General features: G+C 46.6%; 2 protein-coding genes across 6 annotated transcripts in view; both read left to right on the plus strand.

Moving 5' to 3' along the window:
• Positions 1-24,955, plus strand: part of LOC121870197 — a 115,587-nt gene that overhangs the window by 49,219 nt on the left and 41,413 nt on the right. The window contains exon 1 of one of the 5 annotated variants that reach the window (XM_042371959.1): positions 15,009-15,060. The exons of 3 other annotated variants lie outside the window; for them this stretch is intronic. The gene's annotated coding sequence lies outside the window, so the exon portion shown is untranslated. Of the gene's footprint in view, positions 1-15,008; positions 15,061-21,904; positions 22,244-24,955 lie in introns of those variants that run through there. One more of the 5 variants, XM_042371958.1, reaches the window with a different exon arrangement.
• Positions 24,191-24,460, plus strand: LOC121870196 (gamete and mating-type specific protein A-like). Its single transcript, XM_042371956.1, has one exon. The coding sequence runs from the start codon at positions 24,191-24,193 to the stop codon at positions 24,458-24,460; it is 270 nt and encodes an 89-aa protein (XP_042227890.1).

Here is a 24,955-nt window from a genome sequence, read left to right on the forward strand (position 1 = left end):
ACCTCGATTATGCGGTTCAGTTCTGGTGCCCTATTATAGAATGGATATAAATTCACTAGAGTCGGTGCAGCGAAGAATGACAAAAATGATTCCGGGACTTAGAAACCTTCCATATCAGGATAGGTTAAAAAACTTAACTTGCATTCCTAGAAAGACGAAGAGTGCGGGGAGATATGATAGAAGTATTTAAGTGGGTGAAAGGAAATCAATAAAGGGGATATAGATAAAGTTCTTATAATATCCGGGCAGGATAGGACTCGGAGCAACGGATTCAAGTTGGATAAGTTTAGGTTTAGGAGGGAGATAGGAAGAAACTGGTTCACAAATAGGGTGGTGGACGAGTGGAACAAGCTTAGCAACTTTGTGGTAAGTGCGGGAACTCTGGAAAGTTTCAAAAGGAGGCTAGATAGATTCATGGATGATAGAGAGTGGTAGTAACTCTCGACAGGAGCTGCCATGCACAGGCCAACCGGCCTATTGCAGACTCCTTATTTTCTTATGTTCTTATGTTCTTACACACCCCACCACCACAACACACCCTACACCCACACACCCCACCACCACACACCCCACCACCATACACCCCACCACCACACACCCCACCACCACACATCCCACCACCACCACACACCCCACCACCACACATCCCACCACCACCACACCCACCACCACACCCCACCACCACACCCCACCACAACACACCCTACACCCACACACCCCGCCACAACACACCACACCACCACCACCACCACACCACCACCACATTTATTTTTCCATTCTTGAGTCTAGTGTAGGAGAGGCGGCCAGACTGTGGCTATAAGAGGCCTGCGGTAGAATTTCCCTCGAGGGCAAATTCTGTTCCGATTTCTATTAAAGGAAAATACTGGAGGTAGTTTATAGGGGCTCTGGGATGAGTCAAATATAATATGTGATATTAAAAGAAAAAAAATCTGTGTGTGTGTCATGGTGGATTGCTTAGAATGAAGACACAATATAATGGCCACCTTCTTCCTCCACCCCCTTCTTCTCCTCTCCACCTTCACCCTCCCTCCACTCCACCTTCTTCCTCCACCTCCCTCCTCCCTCCACCCCTCCCTCCCTCCTCCCTCCCCACCCCTCCTCCCTCCTCTCCACCTTCACCCTCCCTCCACTCCACCTTCTTCCTCCACCTCCCTCCTCCCTCCACTCCACCCTCCACCTCCCTCCACTCCACCTTCTTCCTCCACCTCCACTCCCTCCCTATCCTCCACCCACCCAAAATTAAAAATAATATAAGAAAATACTAATATTTCCCAGCCAGGTAATTGGAGGTGTCAGCGTCGTTATCACACCTGCTGTTAAGTTATACTGTTTTCTTAATAATTTGAGATGATTTACATACATACATACATACATACATACATACATACATACATACATACATACAGCACATCCCAATACCAACTACCACACCCTTATCCCCCTTTCCCTCTTCAACCACGTCACCCACCACCACACCCCCTCTCACCCCTCACCCCCTCACCCCACCACCACACCCTCACCCCTCACCCCCTCCCCACCCACCACCACACACCCCTCGCACCCCTCCCCCTCACCCCTCACCCTCTCACCCCTCCACACACCCCCCTCACCCACCCACCACCCCTCACACCCCCTCACCCCTCACCCCCTCACCCCTCAAACATACAAAAAGAAACACAGTACAGACCAGGTACCCATCAGCTCCTTCCCCCATACTATAACCTGTTGGGTGAACCACAAGACTCTATCCCCGCTATTGACAATCAAAGACCCCTCCCCCCCTCATCCCTTCCCCTTTCCCCGTCCTCTTCCCCCAGTCTCCCCTCACCCCTCCCCCCTCACCCCCTCCCCCATCCCCCTTTACGGTATTTACAGCCACCATAACTAAGGTTAATGAAATTTTATAGTGTCTGCGTTAATATTTTCTCTCTAATAAATGCTGTCATATTTTATACACCGACATTTTCATGCAGTTTTCATCGTGCATTCAACCCCGTAATGGTGTGTATATATAAATAAGTAAATATATATTCAGTATATATTGTATAAACTACACTAGGTCCCCCTCAAAACAGTGTGTACAGATGTGAGCAAGGTCGTGTAGTTAAGGGAGATTAGATTTTAACGTATTTTTATTTATTTATTTATTTATTTATTTATTTTATTTATTTTATTTTTTTGTATTTTTCTGATTTTTCTTTTTTTTTTACTTATTTTTTTATCGATTTTTGTATGTTAAATAATAAGAAGCAGTGTGTATATAAGGTATAGCATTATATAATATAGGCCACAAGAAGGCGCCAGATGTTGTCGAGTGTTCAAGGAATTTTGGGCTACGCTGGACAGTCTCGTTTGACGATACTCTGATGGTAATTTTGTTGTGTAGGAACAAGTTGTGAATCCCTACGTGGTGTGTTAGTGTGGCGTGGTGTGTTGTGTGGTATGGTGATAGTGTGTGGTGTGGTATGGTGTGGTGTGGTGGTGTGTGATGTGGTATGGTGTGGTGAGGAGGAATTATTTTTTTTTAAATGAAACTTGGAAAACAAATTTAGTCGCAATAGAATTTAGTTTTGATGATTATTATTAAGCGAAGCTGTGTATTATATTCTTCCATATGTTTATGTTCCATGGTAATTGCACCTTAATTAGTCACCCAAATGCCTTCCTAACCTAACCTAACCCAACCCAAGTCCCCAGGTAGAGTTAGGGTGTTTAATCATCAAGTCAAATAAGGTGGGTGGCTAATCTTCAGGTGAACTATTGGCACCCTAAGACTTAAATCACTCTAACAGCTCCTCACGGCACACTGACCTGTCAAAAATGGTATTGATATTACCTTTTGATATTCTGAGGTTGTTGGATCTATCTATCTCTCTCTCTCTCTCTCTCTCTCTCTCTCTCTCTCTCTCTCTCTCTCTCAAAAAGGTAAGGGAATGAGACAATTTAACCATGAAGGTGAAGGCAGTGAGGAGGTAACTAGTATGACTCAGATCAATAAGTACTTGACTCCCAGGAAGCAAGAGCCTCTACTACACCAGACTCATTTTACCCTCCTCCTCCTCCTCCTCAGCTGCAAAATATTCCCGATATACGAATTTTCTTTCTTTCCTCCCGAGAGAGGGGGGTGGAGAGAGAGAAAAAGAGAGAGGATATTGAGGGGGAAGGGGAGGAAGAGAGATGAGGGGGAGACAGAAAGAGAGAGAGAGGTAGAGAAAGTGGAGTGAGGGAGAAAGAAACATTGAGGGAGGAAGAGAGAATGTGTGTGTGTGAATGAGAGGGAGAGAAAGAGAGAGAGAGTGAGGAAGGGAAGGTGTTATTGGGGGAGGAAAGCTTTGGTGGTGATGGTGATGATGATGATGGTGATGGTGGTGGTGGAGATGCTGTATGGTTCACTCCGGTGTATTGCGGGAAATAGCGCGTAGTGTATAACTGGTGGTGGGTAACGCCTTCTCCTGGGTGTGTGTGGGTAGGGGGTGTGTGTGGGGGTGGGACTGCTAGGTAGGGTGAGAAAGAGAGAGAGAGAGAGAGAGAGAGAGAGAGAGGTATTGTGCATTGTTATTCAGTTAAGGTTAAAGCCCTCAGATGTTTTCCTTTAAGACGGTCAACACGTTTTTATTTTTAACCATTATAAAGCTTCAGTTGTTGTCTTTTGTTGGATCTACTCACCCGAGCGTGTTGTTGGTCCTTGTTTCTCCCACACCAAAAGGAGAGGAGGAGGGAGAGTAGGAGGATGGGGAGGTGGAAGAGGTGATGAAAGAAGAGGAACAGGATGAGGAAGTATAGAGTAATGGTAACAAACCCGCTGGGAGGAAGACCAACTAAGTCAACACAATAATTTTTTTCAATTTAACAGCAGCTTCGTCTTTGATGTCTGGGAAACGAAGGGAAATTTATGGGACACGTCTTGTTGATGATGAGGATATAACTGTTTCTAGGACTGACGAGTGTATGTATGTATGTATGTATGTATGTATGGAGTTGTCCAAATTGTTAACGCTTCCCTTACACCTCTCCCCTCCTCCATCCCTCTCACACACCACTCCTCTCCCCCCCCTCACACCTCTCCTTCTCCTCTTCCCCCTCACGCATCCCTCACTCTCCACTCACTCCTCCAGCCTCCCTTTTCTCACACCTCCCCTCTTCCCTAGCCACATCTTCCCCTCACACCTTTCCCTCACACTTACCACCTCCTCTTCCCCTCATACTTCCCCCTTTATCTCCCCCTCATCTCCCCCCTCATCTCCCCTCCCCTTCTCCCCTCCCCCAACCACCTCACACTGACCTCCTATATTCTCCTCACAATAAAGTGGTTCCCGGGTTGTGTGTACCATCCAGTGTCTACCTCATGACCTTTCTTAATACGGTACACTGCCACGGTACATGGCCTCTCTACCACGGTACATGGCCCCTATACTACATGGCCCCTATGGCACATGGCCCTCTACCACGGTACATGGCCCCTCTACGGTACATGGCCCCTACACCCCTATACGGATTATGGCCCCTCTATTACGGGTGCATGGCCCCTACATGGCCCACTGGCCCACGGTACATGGCCCACTACATGGCCCGGCACACCCTCTACCACGGTACATGGCCCTCTACCACGGTACATGGCCCCTATACCACGGATTATGGCCCCTCTATTACGGTACATGGCTCCCTCTCCCACGGTACATGGCCCCTATATACAGGCCCCTATACCACAGTGCATGGCCCCTCTACCACGGATTATGGCCCCTCTCGGACATGGTACATGGCTCCTCTCCACGGTACATGGCCCTATACCACGGTACATGGCCCCTATACCACGGTACATGGCCCTCTACACATGGCATACATGGCTCCCTCTCCCACGGTACACGACGCCACAGTACATGGCCCTATACTACACCCTATACCACGTACATGGCCCTATACCACGGATTATGGCCCCCTATCACGTATGGCCCTCTCCCACCACACACTTCTCTACCACAGTACATGGCACAGTACATGGCCCCTATACCACACGGTACGGGCTCCTATACATGACCACACACACCGCTCCCTATACCACGGTACACGACCCTATACCACGGGTACTCCCTACACCCCTATACCACGGTACACCCCTATACCACATAACAAGACAAAGTCTCACTTGAGATTTTGTGAAAGAATATTGACAGAGCCAATAGTTATCTACGTTATTTCACTGATAATGGTTAGGTTAGGTCACCCCCCGAGGTCAACCCTCAGGTCACAGGTCACCACACCCCCAGGTCACAGGTCATGCCGTATTGGAATATTACCAGGTAGGGTCAGGTAAGTGTGGGAGATGGAATATTCACCAGGTAAATGACTCATTACCTGTCTGTCCTGACCAGGCTGATTGCTACCCATCACACACACACACAATACATACATACATACATACATACATACATACATACATACATACATACATACACACACAAATGCATACATACATACACACACACATGCATGCATACATACATACATACATACATACATACATACATACATACATACATACATACATATATACATACATACATACATACATACATACATACATACATACATACATACATACATACATACATACATACATACATACATGCAGACAGACAGACACAGTGGCTCTCTGGTCAAACACACTCCACAATCATTGGCCCCCAGCGACTCGACAAACATTAATTTCTTGTGTGCGTTTTTGTCATGTTTGCGGTTGAATAATATTGGCAAAGATTATGTAAATGAAGGAATCTCGGTGTGTGTGTGTGTGTGTGTGTGTGTGTGTGTGTGTTTCTTTCTTTATTTTCTCTTTTATTTTACTTTTATTTTAATTTGCTTTGTGTTTCTTGTTTTTAAGGATTATTTTGGAGTCTGGCACCCTCCCCTTGGCACTTTCTCCTGACACCCTGACACTCTCCCCTGACACCCTGGCACTCACTGGCACCCTCGTGTACACTCACTAGAGGTAAATTGAGAGGTTCGTTAGCAGAGAAGGGCTGAAAACTAGTTTGTTTATATGTCACACTGTGACTGGCTTTCCCCTCCCCTACCCTACCCTACCACCTGCCATGCCCTTCCCTCCCCTACCATACTACCTGCCATGCCCTACCCTACCACCTGCCATGCCCCTTCCTCCCTACCATACTACCTGCCATGCCCTACCCTACTACCTGCCATGCCCTTACCACCTGCCATGCCCTTCCTCCCCTATCATATCCCCTACCCCCCTCCTCCTTACCTTACCCCCCTCCTCACACTGGTGTCGTGGGTTCATTCTGGGTTCCGTATACTGCTTTCTGAACCACGTTGACGAGAAAACCAATTTCAGTGAAGTTTGTTTATTCTACTGATGTTCAACTCACGGCCCTGCCCCACTATCTGGATCCTCCTCCCTCCTGCAGGCAGGCTATCAGCCTCCCTCCAAACACCGTTGTCCTCCTCCCCCTCCTCTGTCCCTCCTCCTCCTCCTCTTCCTCCAGGCACCGTCCTCCTCCTCCTCCTCCTCCAGGCACCCCTCCTCCTTCTCCAGGTACCCCTCTCCAGGCATTCTCCTCCTCCAGACCTCCTTCTTCTCCTCCTCCAGGCACCCTCCTTCTCCTTCTCCTCCTCCAGGCACCCTCCTCCTCTTCCAGGTACCGACCTCCTCCTCTTCCAGGTACCGACCTCCTCCAGGCACCCTCCTCCTCCAGGCAGAGGAAGGAAGATATTGACTCGGGTCAACAATTGAACAATGAGACTCGAGCAAAAATTTTCCGCCTAACGAATTAATTGGAACTAAAATCTCCTTGAAAATATTGGGTTCTCGAAGTGCGTACACACACACACACACACACACACACACACACGCGAGGTCATGGGGCCGCTTACCCCTTAAGATAGCGAGCATTGGAGAACGTTCGCTGGGCTTATCTTACTCTCGTCTTCTATATCTACAAGTTTATCTTATCTTCATTAATCTACAGTACTCGTAATTCAACAGCAGTACTGTGTCGGGTGGTAACGAAGCTGGTCCGAATCCCTGCGTTGGAAGCCGCTTCACCCTGATTGCTTCATTGACAATATTTAATCTCCATAATAATGCTGTTGCTTCATTATGGACGCGTTGTACTGGATTATTGTTATTTTTTATGTAAATGGGCTGAAACCTCATTATGGGGATGAAATAGTTAATATAAAGTGACTCCAACGGCTGTATTAATTTATTTTTATTTATTTTTATCTATTTTATTTATTTTTTATTGTTTTATTATATATATTTTTTTTTATTGTGAATGTCAACCGGAAGAGAGCTACAGGGGGGGGGGGATAGTTTATGTAGTGGAGAAATACAGGTTAGTGCAGGTTATTACAGATTGACAGGTTAGTACAGGTTGAATACAGGTTGATACAGGTTAGTACAGGTTGAATACAGGTTGATACAGGTTAGTACAGGTTGAATACAGGTTGATACAGGTTAGTGCAGGTTAGTACAGATTAAATACAGGTTAGTACAGGTTGATACATAGGTTATAAAACACACTACATAATATATAATTTTTATAAACTATTGCCTATACATTGAATGCCTCATTTGCATAATATAGCAGAAATTAAATAATATTGTGTACTAATAAAAAAAACTAATATTCCCATTTTTTAACATCAAGTTCATTATAACAATTAAATGGTTCACTTATATGCAAATGAGACTAGTTAGTGATGAATGATATTACTTAGATTCGATAACGTTTAGAATCCGGTGTTAATTTAAGTTAATGTAATTCCATTTATAACCCCTAAGTTAAGATTGGGTGGTTAGGATAATTAACTGGGGAGATGGAAGGTGGTGGTGATGATGGTGGTGGTGATGGTGATGATGGTGATGGTGGTGGTAGTGGTAGTGATGGTGGTGGTGGTGGTGATGGTGGTGGTGGTGGTGTGGTGGTGGTGGTGGTGGTGGTGGTGGTGGTGGTGGTGGTGGTGGTGGTGGTGATGATGATGGTGTTGGTAGGTGGTGGTGATGGTGGTGGTGGTGGTGGTGATGGTGGTGGTGGTGATGATGGTGGTGGTGTGGTGGTGGTGATGGTGGTGGTAGTGGTGGTGGTGTGATGATGGTGGTGGTGATGGTGGTGGTGGTGGTGGTGGTGGTGGTGGTGGTGATGATGGTGTTGGTAGTGGTGGTGGTGATGATGGTGGTGGTGTTAGTGGTGGTGGTGATGATGGTGGTGGTGGTGGTGTAGTTTAGTCACCAGCCGAGTTATATTATCAGGTGTTGATATGATACAGTATCTGGTTTTGTTATGAGTAAAGTGATAAATATTGTTGAGGTAGAGAGCAGGTGTGGGGACCTTCCTTTAATAGCTGGGAGGGAGGGAGGTAGGGAGAGAGGGAGATGGGTAGGGAGGGGTCGGAGGTAGGAAGTGAGGGAAGGAGTGAGGTGGGTAGGTACTGAACCTTGCCCTGTCATAACAACCTGTTTGGTACAATATTGACGTTAAGGAAACCACTCAACATTGAGGAACCAAACCTAACCTAACCTAACTTAACCTCAGAGGCACATTATCTACAAAAGGTTAAATAATCGTTCCCAAAGGGTTAACTTCAGTCCTCAAAAGGTTAAACCATCGTCCTCAAAAGGTTAAACCATCGTCCTCAAAGGGTTAAACCATCGTCCTCATAGGGTTAAACCATCGTCCTCAAAGGATTAACTTCAGTCCTCAAAAGGTTAAACCATCGTCCTCAAAGGGTTAACTTCAGTCCTCAAAAGGTTAAACCATCGTCCTCAAAGGGTTAACTTCAGTCCACCAAAGGTTAAACCATCGTCCTCAAAGGGTTAACTTCAGTCCTCAAAAGGTTAAACCATCGTCCTCAAAGGATTAACTTCAGTCCTCAAAAGGTTAAACCATCGTCCTCAAAGGGTTAACTTCAGTCCTCAAAGAGTTAAACCATCGTCCTCAAAGCGGGTTAGCGGTTGTCCATCGTCCTCAAAGGGTTAAACTTCAACTCTCAAAGGTTGAATTCATCATGATTTCGGAAGAAGCTGAATTGAAGGAATTCGACTACCTGTCATAGTTCATTATAAATAAGGCAGGACGATGGAAGAGTGGGTCATGCATAGTGAATGGCGAAGTTTTCTTCATGCCTCTCCTCTCCTCTCCCCCTCCCTCTGGCCTCTCCCCCCATTAAAGCCCCTCTTCTTTTCCTTCCCCTTCCCTCAACACAACACAGTACTCTGTTTGATAACGTGTTTAGAAATAGAAAGCGAGAGGAAGGGAAAGGAGAGAGAGAGAGAGAGAGAGAGAGAGAGAGAGAGAGAGAGAGAGAGAGAGAGAGAGAGGGAGAGAGAGAGAGAGAGAGAGATCGGGATTATTTCAGCTCCACCATTTTCACTCTTTGAAGGACATCCACAATTTTTTCTCCCGTGGTTCGTCGCTTAATGGTCTGGTGTAGTGTTGATTTAGGAGGAGGGAGGTGGGAGGAAGAGGAGGAGGAAGAGGAAGAGGCTGGTGGAAGGAAGAAGAGGAGGAGGGTTGTAGGAGAAGTAAGAGGAAGGTGTTGTGTTAGTATCTGGCCTGAGGGAGGTGGGGGGGGGTGGCCATGTTGTGCCATTTAGAAATTCTTCAGTGTTGATTTTTCGTCATGATAGAGATGCCAGTTTGTGTTTTGTTTTGTTTTTCTGATTTTTTTTTTAATATATATCTCTCTACGGCTTCCATTATTTTTCCTCGTTAACTTTTATTATATTTATATAGATATTCCTTCGTCGTATATAATAGATGAAAGTGGTGAAGATGCCTTTCCTTTTCTTTCCTGTCTTCCCTTCCCTTCCCCTCTCAATTACCCTTCCCTCATCTTCCTTTCCTCCTCTCCTCCTCATCCTTTTATCTCATCCCTTACTCTCATCACTTCCTTCCCTTTCTCCTCTTCCCTTTATTTTCTCCTCTCCATCTCATCTTTTTTACCTCCTCCATCTCTCTCCCCTTCCCTCACCCCCTTGTCTCCCTTTCCACTCACCTTCTCCTCTTCCCTCCCTTTCCCTCTCCTCTCCCCTACCCTACCTCTCTTTCACCTCTCACCCATCCCCTTCCATCCCCTCCTCCACACCCCCCTTCCATCCCCCCTTTCCCATTCACCCTAAAAGCGAAGATATTGGTGGGGGGGGCATCTTTCCATAACACACACACACTCTCTCTCTCTCTCTCTCTCTCTCTCTCTCTCTCTCTCATCCCAGTATTAAATCACCCTACCGTACATTTAAAAACTTTTATAAAAAAAAAAAAATCAGAAATCCACTTTAGTCAAATATTCGTGATGTGATAAACTAATTGTCAGGTGGCAGTGTTTTAAAGTGGAATTTCTCTGACAACCTTGGGTACACGTCGTGATCACCACCACCTGGCCACGTCATTACCAACTGTCCACGTCACCACCACCATCTGGGCACGTCATTACCACCAGTCCACGTCACCACCACCATCTGGGCACGTCATTACCACCTGGGCACGTTACTAATCTGATATTTCTCTCTCTCTATCCACACACTTAGGTTAGGATAGGTTAAAGGTACGGTAAGTTAGGTTTGGTTAGGTTAGGTTTTTTTTACGGGGATTAGCCTACCCGGGCACAGGCTACTGACCCACATCAGGACCTGGGGACGAAAAAAAAATAATAATAATAATAATAATAATAAATAAATACAAAAATTAACAAAATTAATCAAGAGAGAGAAACGCTATACAGTATGCATGTTGTGTTGTCAATAGTAAGAGAAACAATTGAGACCCTGTAATTGTGTGTAAATGAGACAGAAAGTCAGATGAGCAACCTGGGACTTGGTCACAATTTTCGTGATGCCATATGGCAGCAGGGTCCACCATTAGACAACACATTATGCTTCCAATATCTTCCCAGGGGGTAGTACCTCCCTGTTTGGTAGCTGCCTACTGGGTTAGGTTAAGTTAGAGCTAGGTAGGGTTAGGTTAGGTAGCGCCAGATAACACATAACACCAATATAAGATAATTTGGCCCGGACAGGTAAAATAGTCGGTCGTGAGGCTTAAGGTAAATTGCCTACAGAAAAACAATGAATTATGACGTGGTAGAAGCGTCTGGTTCACGTACACTCTACTGTAGAACAGTATCACCACCACGTACAACTTAGCTTATATCACGTACAGCTAAGTTGTATATAAAACACGCCGTCACCAGCTAACACTAAACACAATAATAATAATAATAATAATAATAATAATAATAATAATAATAGTAATAATAACAATAATAATAATAATAATAATAATAATAATAATAATAATAATAATAATAACAACAATAATAACAATAATAATAATAACAACAATAATAACAATAATAATAATAATAATAATAATAATAATAATAATAACAATAATAATAATAATAATAATAATAATAATAACAATAATAAGTCTATATGTACCTTAAAAAACCCCACATTAATTAAGACCCAAAGACGAGTAATTAATAACGGATGTATTAACACGTTATTACAGAGACAATGTTTAATAACTCCAACTCGTACCTGGCAATACCCCAACATAGATCATATAATGGCGGCTAAGTTTTTTTCAGGGTTACGTATTAGAGAATATCAGAAAATCTTTAAATAGCTCTTGTTTACCGGTCGTGTATGAGAGAATATTAGAAAATTTCAATGGTGTTTTTTTATTATGATTTTTTTTAATAGTGTTTCGTATATTAATGAGAAGATGTTTTATGGTGTTTTTTTGGACTGGAAAATTCTTATTGGCGTCACTTTTTTTAAAACCTTTTTACTTTGAGTACATTGGGGCAAACCACCTTATATTTATTCACTAAGATATACTACCAGCCGTGTATTCCTTGGTGTGTGTGTGTGTGTGTGTGTGTGTGTGTGTGTGTGTGTGTGTGTGTGTGTGTGTGTGTGTGTGTGTGTGTGTGTGTGTGTGTGTGTGTGTGTGTGTGTGTGTGTGTGTGTGTGTGTGTGTGTGTGTTGAACTCTAGAAACTAACTCTCCTCCTCTTCGTCCATCCCATCTCCATCACCTCCTCCCCACCACCTCCTCCACACCCCCTTTCTCCACACCACCACCATCTCCAACACCTCCTCCACCTACAGCATTAACAGCCGCCTTTAAGTGTACCTCTGGTTGCTGCAGTAGTCGTAACAGCAGTCACCGGCCACAGCAACGATAACACCAAAATGCTGCTAAAGCGACAACAGCAATAAGTGGCCATTGTTGGGCCTGTGTCTCGCTGTTCCTTGCATCAGTAACGGCAACAAGGAGCAGTAACACTAGAATTACATATTGGGAGGACCAGTAACAGTTGCAGGAACAAGTAACAGTATTAGAAATTACCATTACAGTAACAGTAGCAAGTAACAGTAGAATCACGTCACAGTAGCAAGTAACAGTAGAATCACGTCACAGAAGCAGCAATGTTCCAAGAGTTAAGTGACTCAGGTACGTCAAACTACTCTCCTCATACCTTCATTCACCTTTTAATTGTCCTAAAAACTAATTATATCAGGTGTAAAATTATCCCAGGTGTAAAAAAATAATTATCCCAGGTGTAAAAAATAATCATTATCCCAGGTGTAAAAAAAATAATTATCCTAGGTGTAAAAAATAATAATTATCCCAGGTGTAAAAAAAAATTATTATCCCAGGTGTAAAAAATAATAATTATCCCAGGTGTAGAAAATAATCCTTAATTGGAAAGCAAAAACCTGAATAATGTGTGAAAAATAAAGGATTAATATCAAGACGCATTTTTAAGAAGAATGAACGTGAAGAAGGTGGAATGTCTTGTGGACTGGGAGCTTCTGGTGGCATTTGGGACGAGGAGGGGTAGGAAGAGAGGGTGGTGGAGGGAGAGGGGGAGCAGCAGGAGGGGGTGGAGCAGCAGGAGGGTGGAGGAGAGGAGGGGGGAGCAGCAGGAGGGTGGAGGGAGGAGAGAGAGGGAGCAGCAGGAGAGGGTGGAGGAGGAGAGAGGGAGCAGCAGGGGTGGGGTGGGAGAAAGAGAAGAGGAGGAGAAGAAGAGAGGAGAGGAGGAGGAGGAGGAGAGCAGATGAAATATTGCCGCCAGCGTGGTGATAGATGGAGGATTGATGGTGTTACTCCGTCTGGGTGTAGCAAGGGGGTGTAGGTGTCGTGAGGAGGAGCCACCACCACTACTTGTTGCAGCAGTGAGAGAAGTGTATTGTGGGGATGACACCTAGAGAAAGAAGACTGGGATGTACTGAGACTATAGTGTGGGAAAATAGTTAAGATATATCCAGGTTAGATTTACACAGGATTAGGTGTGTGTGTGTGTGTGTGTGTGTGTGTGTGTGTGTGTGTGTGTGTGTGTGTGTGTGTGTGTGTGTGTGTGTGTACATAAACGATACCCTGGAGGAGGAACAACCTGACACCAACATTTGTCATATATCTCTCACACCACAGCTAACACACACACACACACACACACACACACACACACACACATGCCAGCAGTGGTGAATTTACAGGTCTTTCAGGAGGCATCTATGTCTTCCTCCCTAATCTCTCTTTTTCCTCCTCACACTCTTGTTCTTTTTTCTTATTTATCCCCCATTCTTCTCTCTGTCTATATGCCGTTTTTTGTCTCTTTCTCTCTATCTCTCTCCCCTGACACTCGCCCCTTTTCTGCCCCTTAACTTGCCCCTTTTCTGCTCCTTCACTTGCCCTTTTCTGCCCCTTCACTTGTCCTTTTCTGCTCCTCCCCAGCTGCTCCTCCCTTCACCAGCTCCCCTCCCTCCCAGCTCCCCAGCTCCCTTTCAGCTCCCCTTCCCTCCCTTCACCAGCTCCTCTTGACCAGCTCCCTTCACCAGCTCCCTTTACCCTCTCTTCACCAGCTCCCTTTCCCCTCCCGTCACCAGCTCCCCTTGACCAGCTCCCTTTCACCAGCTCCCTTTACCCTCTCTTCACCAGCTCCCTTTCCCCTCCCTTCACCAGCTCCCCTTCCCCTCCCTTCACCAGCTCCCCTTCCCCTGACATGCCCCCACCACCAGCTCTAACAGTGTTGTGTTATGGTCAGTTAAACGTGTTCTAGGGCTCCACGCTGGCCGCTACCACTGTCGCTATTCTCCTCCGTGCCGCGCCGAGTCAAGCCTCCGGAGCGTGAACCTTAACCAAGACTCCTCACCTTCCTCCTTTAATTCCAGTGTAGGACTTTTGGGCTTCAGGGGTTGGGCTTTGGCCAGGGTAGTTAGGACCTAACCTAAACTAACCCAACCCGTCCGCTCACTTTGTAATTCCTGCTGTAATTCCTGGACGCTTCACCAACCACACGTCGCTGCTGCTGGAAATGAAGTTGATCGTTGGTAGTGAGTGAAGCTGGTAAGGGCGAGTGGTTACTGCTTGTGACTTGAGGGCTGTATGGGTGATGGCGGTGTAGTGAAGTGTGTTAGTGTGCTAAAGTGTGTTAGTGGAATAGTGTACTCAATTGTGTTAGTGTACCCAAGTGTGTATGTGTTTGTCAGACAGTTTAGTGAAGAGTGTCAACACCTGCCTGACGAAGACTTCAAGTTATTTGTTCAGGTAAGTTTAATGTGTTTCTGTGAGTTGGATTAACTTCCCAACTATTGTTTTCATCTGATTTACGACCAAGGAAACGAAAACCGGTCATCTTCGTCTGTGTGTCTGTCTACGGCCTACAAGAGAACCATAATGGAGAGTCACGCCAGGTCGGTTCACAGCGCGAGGTATACTAAATGGTGTGTGTGTGTGTGTGTGTGTGTGTGTGTGTGTGTGTGTGTGTGTGTGTGTGTGTGTGTGTGTCCCACATAGATGTCCGGGAGGCAGGGTGACACACCTTATGTTCATCACACAGTATCTGGGTCGACAATCTCTCTCTATCTTAATAACCTGTTGCTGTGTTGGCCGCCATCTACTGACGTGCTCTAACCTACACTGAACATGATTTGAAGATGACTTGGTGAAGGTGTCGTGGTGACGTGGTGAAGATTGCTTAAAATGACTTAATGAAAATGACGAGTGTGGTAGGTGGGCGTGTTTGTGTATGTGTGGGAGGTGTGTATGTGTGGGAGGTGTGTGTGTGTGTGTGTTTAATCATCAGTTTTTATTGTAAGAATCAACATTTTGGGTCAACAAATTTAATCGGATTAAACCCAAAGTGCGATTTACTGTTGAATTTTCATCGATATAATTTATAAAAAAAACCATCATGACTTTTATAATTATTATTATTATTATTATTATTATTATTATTATTATTATTATTATTATTATTATTATTATTATTATTATTACTATTACTATTACTATTACTATTATTACTATTACTATTACTATTATTACTATTACTATTACTATTATTATTATTATTATTATTATTATTATTATTATTATTATTATTATTATTATTATTATTATTTATTATTTATTATTTATTATTTATTATTTATTATTGTTACCATCACCTTCTCGCTAAACCAGTGACATTCTTACGCGTTTTTCTCCTCGTGTCTAAAAGTTATTAAATGGAAGCTAAGTGAGAGTAATGTCGGCCAGCTCGCGTTAAAGAGATTTGCCTCAACTTTCTGGATTAGAATTTCCAGGCTGGCGTGTGGTTGTGAATGTTGATATTACCTGTTTCATTACTGTGTATGTGCGTGTTTGTAGCCGTGTATGTATGTATGTATGTATGTATGTGTGTGTGTGTGTGTGTGTGTACCGGGTCCACCACCTGTTGCCGTCCCCTCCACATAAGTGTTACCATCATAGGTTTACTGCCCTATTAACATATTATTGTCCCCCTCCCTGGCCGCAGCACTCGCTTATGATCTGGCAACACTGTCACCATTGTCCCGTTATTAATACAGAGGTTGTGATGTGTGTTGTGGTTATGAGCAGGAGGTGAGGCGGTGCTGGAGACTGTACAACCTTCACTACAAGTATTATTGTTATTTTATTGAAGTGTGAACGTTGATGGTGGTGAAGTGGGGGTTAACGATGTGGACGAGGTTATGTCAGGGTGGTGTTGTGGTGGTGATGTGGTGTTGTTGGTGATAGTGTTATTGTGGTGGTGGTGGTGGTGATAGTGTTGTGGTGATGATTGTAGTGTTGTTATTTGAAGGTGTTGAAAATGACCAGAAAGTGACATAACTGAGACTGGCCAATAAAGTTGGGAATGCTGTACAGATGCCGCAGCTACTTCACTCCTGAGCAGTTGCTCCAAGTATATAAGGGATTCATTCGTCCTAACTTGGAGTACTGCTCTCATATCTGGGGTGGCTCTTCTTCTGTCCAACTATTAGATAGGGTGGAATCAAAGGCATTTCGTCTTATTAACTCTCCTCCTTTAGTCGACATTCTCTCTCCCCTTTCTCTTCGCCGCAATGTTGCTTCACTCTCTCTCTTTTACAGGTACTTTAACGGGCAATGTTCAGGGGATTTGGCATCCTGTGTACCGCCGGTAAGGCCGTGGGTTCGTAACACACGTCTTGCCCGCGGTGCCCACCATTTCTCTGTTGATATCGGTCACACGAGAATAGCCCGTTATAGTACCTCCTTCTTTCCTCACACAGCCAAACTGTGGAATGCTTTGCCTTCTTCTGTGTTTCCATGCTCTTACAATCTGTCTCACTTTAAAAAGCTGGTTTTCCGGCATCTTCGTGGTGTAGATTAATACAGTATAACCTTTTTTTCTATATTTTCAATTTCTTTCCGTTCTTTTTTTTTCGCCCCCCAGGCTCCGTTGTGGGTCGTTTGACCTGTGCCCGGGTTGGCTAATTCCCGTAAAAAAAAAAACGAATAACATTATTGAACCTAAATGAAACTAGCAAGCTGTTTAAGATAGAGGTTTAATTAACTCCTGATTGGCATTACTGTTTTTGAGTTTAAATTCAGATTTGATGGATTGACTCGCCTTTTCTTTCTCTTGTGGCATATAATAGTAGAGTGTTATAATGCTGTATGTGGTCAGTGTCAGGTGTGGTCAGTGTCAGGTGTGGTCAGTGTCAGGTGTGGTCAGTGTCAGGTGTGGTCAGCGTCAGGCGTGGTCAGCGTCAGGTGTGGTCAGCGTCAGGTGTGGTCAGCGTCAGGTGTGGTCAGTGTCAGGTGTGGTCAGTGTCAGGTGTGGTCAGTGTCAGGTGTGGTCAGTGTCAGGTGTGGTCAGCGTCAGGTGTGGTCAGTGTCAGGTGTGGTCAGCGTCAGGTGTGGTCAGTGTCAGGTGTGGTCAGTGTCAGGTGTGGTCAGTGTCAGGTGTGGTCAGCTTCAGAAAGTGTGGCCGGTGTCAGAAGGTGTGGCCGTTGGACCCAAATTCTAACGAGCCACAGTCTTAATAGTCAGATCTGATTAAGGTACATTGACATTGCGACACACACACACACACACACACACACACGTTCCTCTTATCTCCTGTACCTCTCTCGCTCTCTCTCTCTCTCTCTCTCTCTCTCTCTCTCTCTCTCTCTCTCTCTCTCTCTCTCTCTCTCTCTGCGTCCCTCGTCTGTTCTTGTGTTTATGTGTAAGTTTCCTCTCGGCTTAATTTGGCTGTTCCTTACTTGGTGTGTTCCCTCCCCTCCCCGTCCTTCCCTCTCCCCCTCCTTCCCTCCTCTTCCCTTACCCTCCCTTCCCTTCCCTCCCTGGCGTGGCTTGGTGGTGCCCTCCCTAGGATCTCTCGCCAGCAGTCATCCAATCAGCAGTATGGAGGAAGAAGCGAGTGTGTGTTGAGGAAATCGGTGGAGGTTGGCTGGTCTTGTTCTCTCCCTGCCTACCAGACCTCCTCCTGCCCCCTCACCCATCCCTCCTCCCCGCTTACAACACTTAGTGCCTGTCTGCCTGCTACCGCTTCTTCTTCTTCTTCTTTATCCTCCTCTTACTTTTCTTCCTCTCCTCATTTTCTTCTACTTCATCTTCCTCTTACTCCTCTTCTCATTCTCGTCCTCTTTCCCCCTCCTCCTCTTACTCCCCCTCTTTTCTCCTCTTCCTCTCCTCCTCTTCCTCTTCCTCTCCCTCCTCCTCCTCCTAGCTGCTCTTCTCTATGCTGTTGATACTAATGTTCAATGTTATCTCCGTTAATGTTATGTTTTTTTGTTGTCTGTTTATGTTATAGTTCCAGGAGGTGCAATTCATTGTTGTCTTGTGGGTCTGTTGCTTCTGTCTTTCCTCCTTGCTTGATTTTACTGTTGCTGTTACAATTGTTGCCTCAGTTGTTATGGATACTACAGCAGTTGGGTGTTTTGTCTGTGATACTGTATCTACCACTGCTGTTGTTGTAGTGGTGGAGGTGAGGGTAGGGGTGTAGTGGAGATGGGGGGATGTGTGGGTGGGGAGATAGTGGAAGGGGAGGAAATGGGTGTGGAGTGGGGAGATAGTGGAAGGGGAGGAAGCAGGTGTGGAGTGGGGAGATAGTGGAAGGGAAGGAAGCAGGTGTGAGTGGGGAGATAGTGGAAGGAGGTAGGTGAGTCGATGGTGGTGGGTGGAGAGGTGTGGGGAGAGGAGGTTGGTGTGGGGGGGGGGATGGCAGGGAATAAGAGGAGCCATTTAGAATTTATAATAAGCAGCCGTCAGCCGTCTGTGAGGTGTGTTGACAGCTAGTTGTGACGTCTGCCCGCCGCCCTAATGGTTTAATTGGATTAACTCAGCTGACGGCCCCTTGACTTGGTTGTTACCTGAGAAATATTGTCAACCTTCCCTCACCCCCCTCATCCCCCCTCACTTCCCCACTCCCTCACCCCTCCCTCACTCCACCCCCCTCACCCCCCCACTCCCTCCACCCCCCCTCACCCCCCTCACCCCTCACCCCCCCACTCACTCACCCCTCACTTCCCCCTCCCTCACCCCTCACTCTCACCCCCTCACTCACCCCCTCACTCCCCCCACTCCCTCACCCCCTCCACCCCCTCACCCCCTCTCCCCCACCCCTCCCCCTCCCCCCCTCCCCCCCTCACCCCCCCTCCCACCACCCTCACCCCCACTCCCACCCCTCCATCCCTCACTCCCCCTCCTCACCACCCCTCCCCGCCCCCACCCCCACTCCCTCACCCCTCACCCCCCCTCACCCCCTCCACTTTCCCCACCCCCTCACCCCTCACCCCTCACCCCCTCCACCACCCTCCTCCCTCCCCCTCCCCACCCCCTCTCCCCCCCCCACCCTCACTTCCCCTCCCTCACCCCCTCACCCCCCTACCCTCCTTCCCCCTCCCCTCACCCCTCACCCCCTCACCCCTCCACCCCCTCACTTCCCCACCTCACCCCCTCACCCCCACCCCTCCCTCCCCCTCCCCCCTCCCCCCCCCATCACTTTCCCCCCCCTCACCCCTCATCCCCTCACTTCCCCTCCCTCACCCTCACCCCCTCACCCCCTCCCACCACCCCCCTCCCTTCCCACTTCCCCCACTCCCCTCACCCCCTCTCACCCCCCACCCCCACTCCCCCCACCCCTCACCCTCCCTCCCCCCTCCCCCCCCCTCACCCCCTCACCACTTCCCACTCCTCACCCTCACCCTCACCCCTCCCCACCTCACTTCCCACTCCTCACCCCCCCCTCATCCCCCACCCCCCTCACTCCCCTCCTCACCCCCCTCCCTCACCACCCACTCCCCCCTCCCCCACCCCTCACCCCCCCTCACCCTCACCCTCACCCTGCCATCTGCTGCCCTATGTTGGTTCTCTTTCCATCTCTCTCCCTCATCCAACCTTTCTTGTATTTGGTGGGAAAATGGGTGAAGGGAGGAGGAGGAGGAGAAGAGAGGTGGAGGAGGAAAAGGGAAGGAGAGAGAGAGGAGGAGGGAGGGATAGGAGGAGAGGAGGAGAGAGAGAGAGAGGAGGGTTGGAGAGAGAGGAAAGAGAGGAGGGGGAGTTGGAGAGAGAGAGAGGAGGGAGAGAGAGAGAGAGGAGGTTGGAGGGAGAGAGAGAGAGGAAGGAGGGAAGAGGGAGCGGAGAAATAAATGGAGAGAAAGAAGAGGGAGGGAGGAGGGGGAAGAGAGAAGAGGTTGAGGGAGGGTGGTAGTGAGGATGACAGCTTCCACGTGTCTCATTGTTCAAGTTTTACTCCAATGGTTGTGAGCGACTAAATCTCCCTCCTCTTCCTCCTCCTCTCCACCTCCTCCTCCTCTTCCTCCTCCTCTTCACCTCCTCCTCCTCTTCTTTCTTCTCCTTCTCCTCACCTTTGTTTACCTCTCTTTCTCCTCTTCTTTCCTTTGCTCCCCTCTCTCTCTCTCTCTCCTTTGTCTATCCATCTCCCTACATCTCCTCCCCTTGCTCTTCTTAGATTACATTCCCCCTCCTCCTCTCTTAGCCATCGAGCCCTTAGCGATTGAGGCCTGAGCTCTTAATCCCTCGAGTCTTTGGCATTTTAGCCTTAAGCCCTTAGTAGCCCTTGAGCCCCTAAAAGCCCTTGAGCCCGTAGTAAACCTTGTAGCCCTAAGTAGTCCTTGTAGCTCTTAGTAGCCCTGGAAACCATTTTGAAGCCCTTGAGTTTTAGTAGTCCTTGAGCCCCGAGAAGCCCTTGAGCCGTTAGAAGCCCTGGAACCCTTAGAAGCCTTTGAGCCTTTAGTAGTCCTGGAAGCCCTTGTAGCCCTTGATAGCCCTTGGTAGCCTTTAAAAACCCTAAATAATAATAACAAAAAACAATCCCTTAACATGTCTCTCAGAATACTATATAGTAATATTTGGCCTTAGTGACGTCAAAATTTCAATGGAATATGAAATCAGGTTGGAAGACTCTTTTGTGTGTGTGTGTGGGGAAGTCGCCAGGAAGGCTACAATCAAACATTCCCTGCGTTCTCCTCTCGCACCATTGCCACTCTCACACTCTTTCTCACTTTCCTCCCTTTTCTGCTTCTCCTGGTGGTTCAGTGCTGTATGTGTGTGTGTGTGTGTGTGTGTGTGTGTGAATGTTCGTAGTGTGAATGTTAGAATGTTAGGTCTATTATGGGAGTTTGGTGGTGGTGTTAGAATGTTTTTTAGGAAAAGGGTAACGTGTGTGTGTGTGTGTGTGTGTGTGTGTGTGTCAGGACTTGTCAAATACATGTGACAGAAACAAACCAGTCAGTCGTGCATATTGACGATAGGAAGTTATAGTTGGTGAAGTTGAGAGAGAGAGAGAGAGAGAGAGAGAGAGAGAGACATTCTACTACCTCACTACAGAAGGTTAGGTTAGGTTAGGTTATCAGAAGGAAAATATTACGAAAGTGTTGTGTAAATTATCTAACTAAATCACCATAGTTAATTGAATTTATATAATGAACTTTTCTCTATATAAATTAATTGTAATGTATATAAAAGTTACAGACATTATTTAGGTCATCCGTAAATAGTGAGAAAAGCAGGAAATGGTTTGTAAATTATATAGGTGATGTAAAAGACTTTAAAACTTACATAATATTAAAGTTTAGGAAGATATAAAGGAAAATTTATACCCAACTTGGATATTATTGTTCAGGTGATGGGAAAACAAAAGGGGAAAATCTGGTGTCAAGGTTTAGCGAGTTAGGAGGTGGAGTGGGACCATCACCCTCGAGTGTCAAGTTATGAGTGAGTTGGGTACAGTGGAGGGCGAGGCATTACAGGTGGTAATTAGTTGGAGTGCAATGAAGTTAATACAGGTAACTTGGGTTAGTGTGTGTGTGTGTGTGTGTGTGTGTGTGTGTGCCGTTGTCTCCCAAGTATTGATTATCTTTAACAATATACATGTGAATGGCTGCCGTGAATACCCAATACATCAATGAGTCATCAGGCGGCACTTACACACACACACACACAGACACACAGACACACACACACACACACACACACACCTCCCATCTCCATCAAAGGGTTAAATCATCGTACTCAAGGTGTTAAATCATCGTACTCAAGGTGTTAAATCATCGTACTCAAGGTGTTAAATCATCGTACTCAAGGTGTTAAATCATCGTACTCAAGGTGTTAATACCCACATAAACAAACAGCAACATACACTTCATAACGACACAAACAAACAAACACCCACATGTAAACACAATTGGTGATGTCATCTTGTCTGCCACAGTTTAGACATTTAGCATCACTTGTTTAAACTTCCCTTCCTCCTACCTGAACTACACCTGGCTGGCTACCTGGAGCTAATATAGTCACCATCCAAGTCACAGTAGCTCCGGTAATCCACTCTGTGACTTACCATACATAAACACCGTCTACCACCTGAGGCTCAGAAACCATCCCCGGACCCTGGAGGTGAGTGTCTTGTTAAGGCGTGTGTGGTATAGTCATTTAGGTGGCTACTGACCATGACTACCTGCGTGTGTACTTGATATATGCAGGTATATACAGTACAGTGTATACCTGAATGGATTATGTGTTGGGATATCGTATAGTCTACCAGTAGCAGTCACTTCCTCACCACCCTGGCTTCTTGACGTGTTATCTGGCCCGCGCTGTGTATGTATCCGGTGTTTGAGGGTTTTGTGTTTGTACTACTGAGTGGTCACCTCACCCTAAGTTTACTTTGTGTATATGGATTTGGATTATAATTATAATTTATATTGTGATAGGTAAAGCTTATCCCACGTGTTGATTATAGGATTAGAGGTTCTTGTCGTTTTGTCCCTGGTGTTATTACGCAGTTGTAGTTGATGTACGTTTATTTCCACCTTTCTGTGTATATAGCGTAGATATGTTTAATACTTAATATATTATAAGAGTTTATAGTGTATTATGAAAATTCCCGTTCTCCATTTATCTTCCCTTGTGTTGTGGAACATTATAATGACCCCTAGTCTATTATGTCTCTTAACAGTCCGTGTGATGCAAAACAATGGCTCTTAATCACGTACGACACTTATTAACCCTCGTCCGTTGTTGTCGGGAGAGGGGGGGGGGGATCATGAAGGTAGTCTGTGAGTTACCATTTCAATATTGACGAGTATCTATCTATCTATCAATCTGTGTCTATCAATCTATCTATCTGTGTCTATCAATCTATCTATCTGTGTTTATCTATCCGTTGAATTATGTCAAAATACATGAATAATAAGTCTTCAATAACAGTAAGATAAGGATAGAAATGTAAAGACTGTTTCTATCTGTGTGTTTACGAGTAAGTACAAACTATTGGCTAAGACAAACAGACAAACAGACAAACACTGGATATGGTAGAATGGGAGGAATTTGCGCATGACACCAACAGGTATTGTGTGGCGCTGTTGGCCTTCTGGCGTCCTTGAGGTGTCCTACATGGTTTCCTTGAGGTGTCCTACGTGTTGTGACGTGTCCTACATGGTGTCCTTGAGGTCTCCTACGTGTTGTGACGTGTCCTACATGGTGTCCTTGAGGTCTCCTACGTGTTGTGACGTGTCCTACATGGTGTCCTTGAGGTCTCCTACGTGTTGTGACGTGTCCTACATGGTGTCCTTGAGGTCTCCCCACGTGCTGCAGACGGGTCCCACATGGCAGGTCCTACAGGTCCCCACGTGTTGTGACGTGTCCCACATAGTCCTTGAGGTGTCCTTCTACGTGTTTGTCCACATGGTGTCCTTGAGGCCTCCCTACGTGATGTGACGTCCCACATGGTGTCCAGAGGTGTCCTACGATGTGATCTGCCCAAATGGGTGTCCTGAGGTGTCCTACGATGTGACTGCCCCATGGTGTCCTTGGAGGTGTCCCACGTGTATATGCGTTCTACATGGTGTCCTTGAGGTCCCTACGTGTTGTGACGTGTCCCACATGGTGTCCTTGAGGTCCCTACGTTGTGACGTCCCACATGGTGTCCTTGAGGTGTCCTACGTGATGACGTCCCTAAATGGTGTCCCTGAGGTGTCCTACGATGATCGCCCACATGGTGTCCTTGAGGTGTCCTACGTGATGTGACGTGTCCTACATGGTGTCCTTGAGGTCTCCTACGTGTTGTGACGTGTCCTACATGGTGTCCTTGAGGTCTCCTACGTGTTGTGACGTGTCCTACATGGTGTCCTTGAGGTCTCCTACATATGTTAAATTTTATTTTGATAATTTTAATCTGTGGTACGCTTGAGTACAGTGGTTTAATTATTCTCTTGAGTACAATCACTCAATCTCTCCTGTACGATGACTTATTCCTTGAGTAAGATGATATCGTACTCGTTGGGCTGAGTTATCGTACTCAGGGGGTTAAGTTATCGTACTCGAGGGCTTTCAGGTAACTAGATGGAAGAGGGTGGCCTGTGTGGTGGTGTCAAGATTGCTGAAACTGCCCACGCCCCCAATGCCCACGCCCCACAACCCATGCCCCACAGTCCACGCCCTCACAACCCACAGCCCACGCCCCCACATCCCACGCCCCCACAACCCACGCCCCCACAACCCACGCCCCCACAGCCCACGCCCTCACAACCCACAGCCCACGCCCCCACATCCCACGCCCCCACAACCCACGCCCCCATCACCAAAACAACCAAGAATTGCCCATTATTTTGATCACCCTGAACTGTGACGACCTATAAAGTATAATCCAGTGTACGGCCGTAACATACATCACGGCCAGCCCCCCTTCCTTCCCCGTGTTCTCCCCCCTCACCTCCCTCCCGTCTCTTCTCGCTCCCGGCCTCCCCCCCAGTGCCTCGGCCGTACCAGCATCCCTGTCCCTCGGCCGTACCATAAAGAAGAGTACGGACCGTTAAATAAAATAGCCCCTCCATTCCACCTGTTGCTGACCATCCTCGGCCCCACCGCCCCCGCACCCTTCCTCCAGTCAAGGTGTCTGTCTGTCTGTCACCTCTTGTAGCCATAGTGACACTGGCAGGCCCTCTCCCCGCCCCTCACCTGCACCCCCACCCCTCCCGCACTCCCCCACCCCCACACTCCCACGGTCCACAATGCCTACGGAACCCACCATCACTCTCAACACAAGTATCGATTTCCTCCTGTTAAATGTTTTGACATAATCCATTCTCTGACATTAGCTGTAGGGGG

Source organism: Homarus americanus, unplaced genomic scaffold (assembly GCF_018991925.1).
Source record: "Homarus americanus isolate GMGI-L3 unplaced genomic scaffold, GMGI_Hamer_2.0 scaffold12264, whole genome shotgun sequence".
Classification (NCBI taxonomy): domain Eukaryota; kingdom Metazoa; phylum Arthropoda; class Malacostraca; order Decapoda; family Nephropidae; genus Homarus; species Homarus americanus.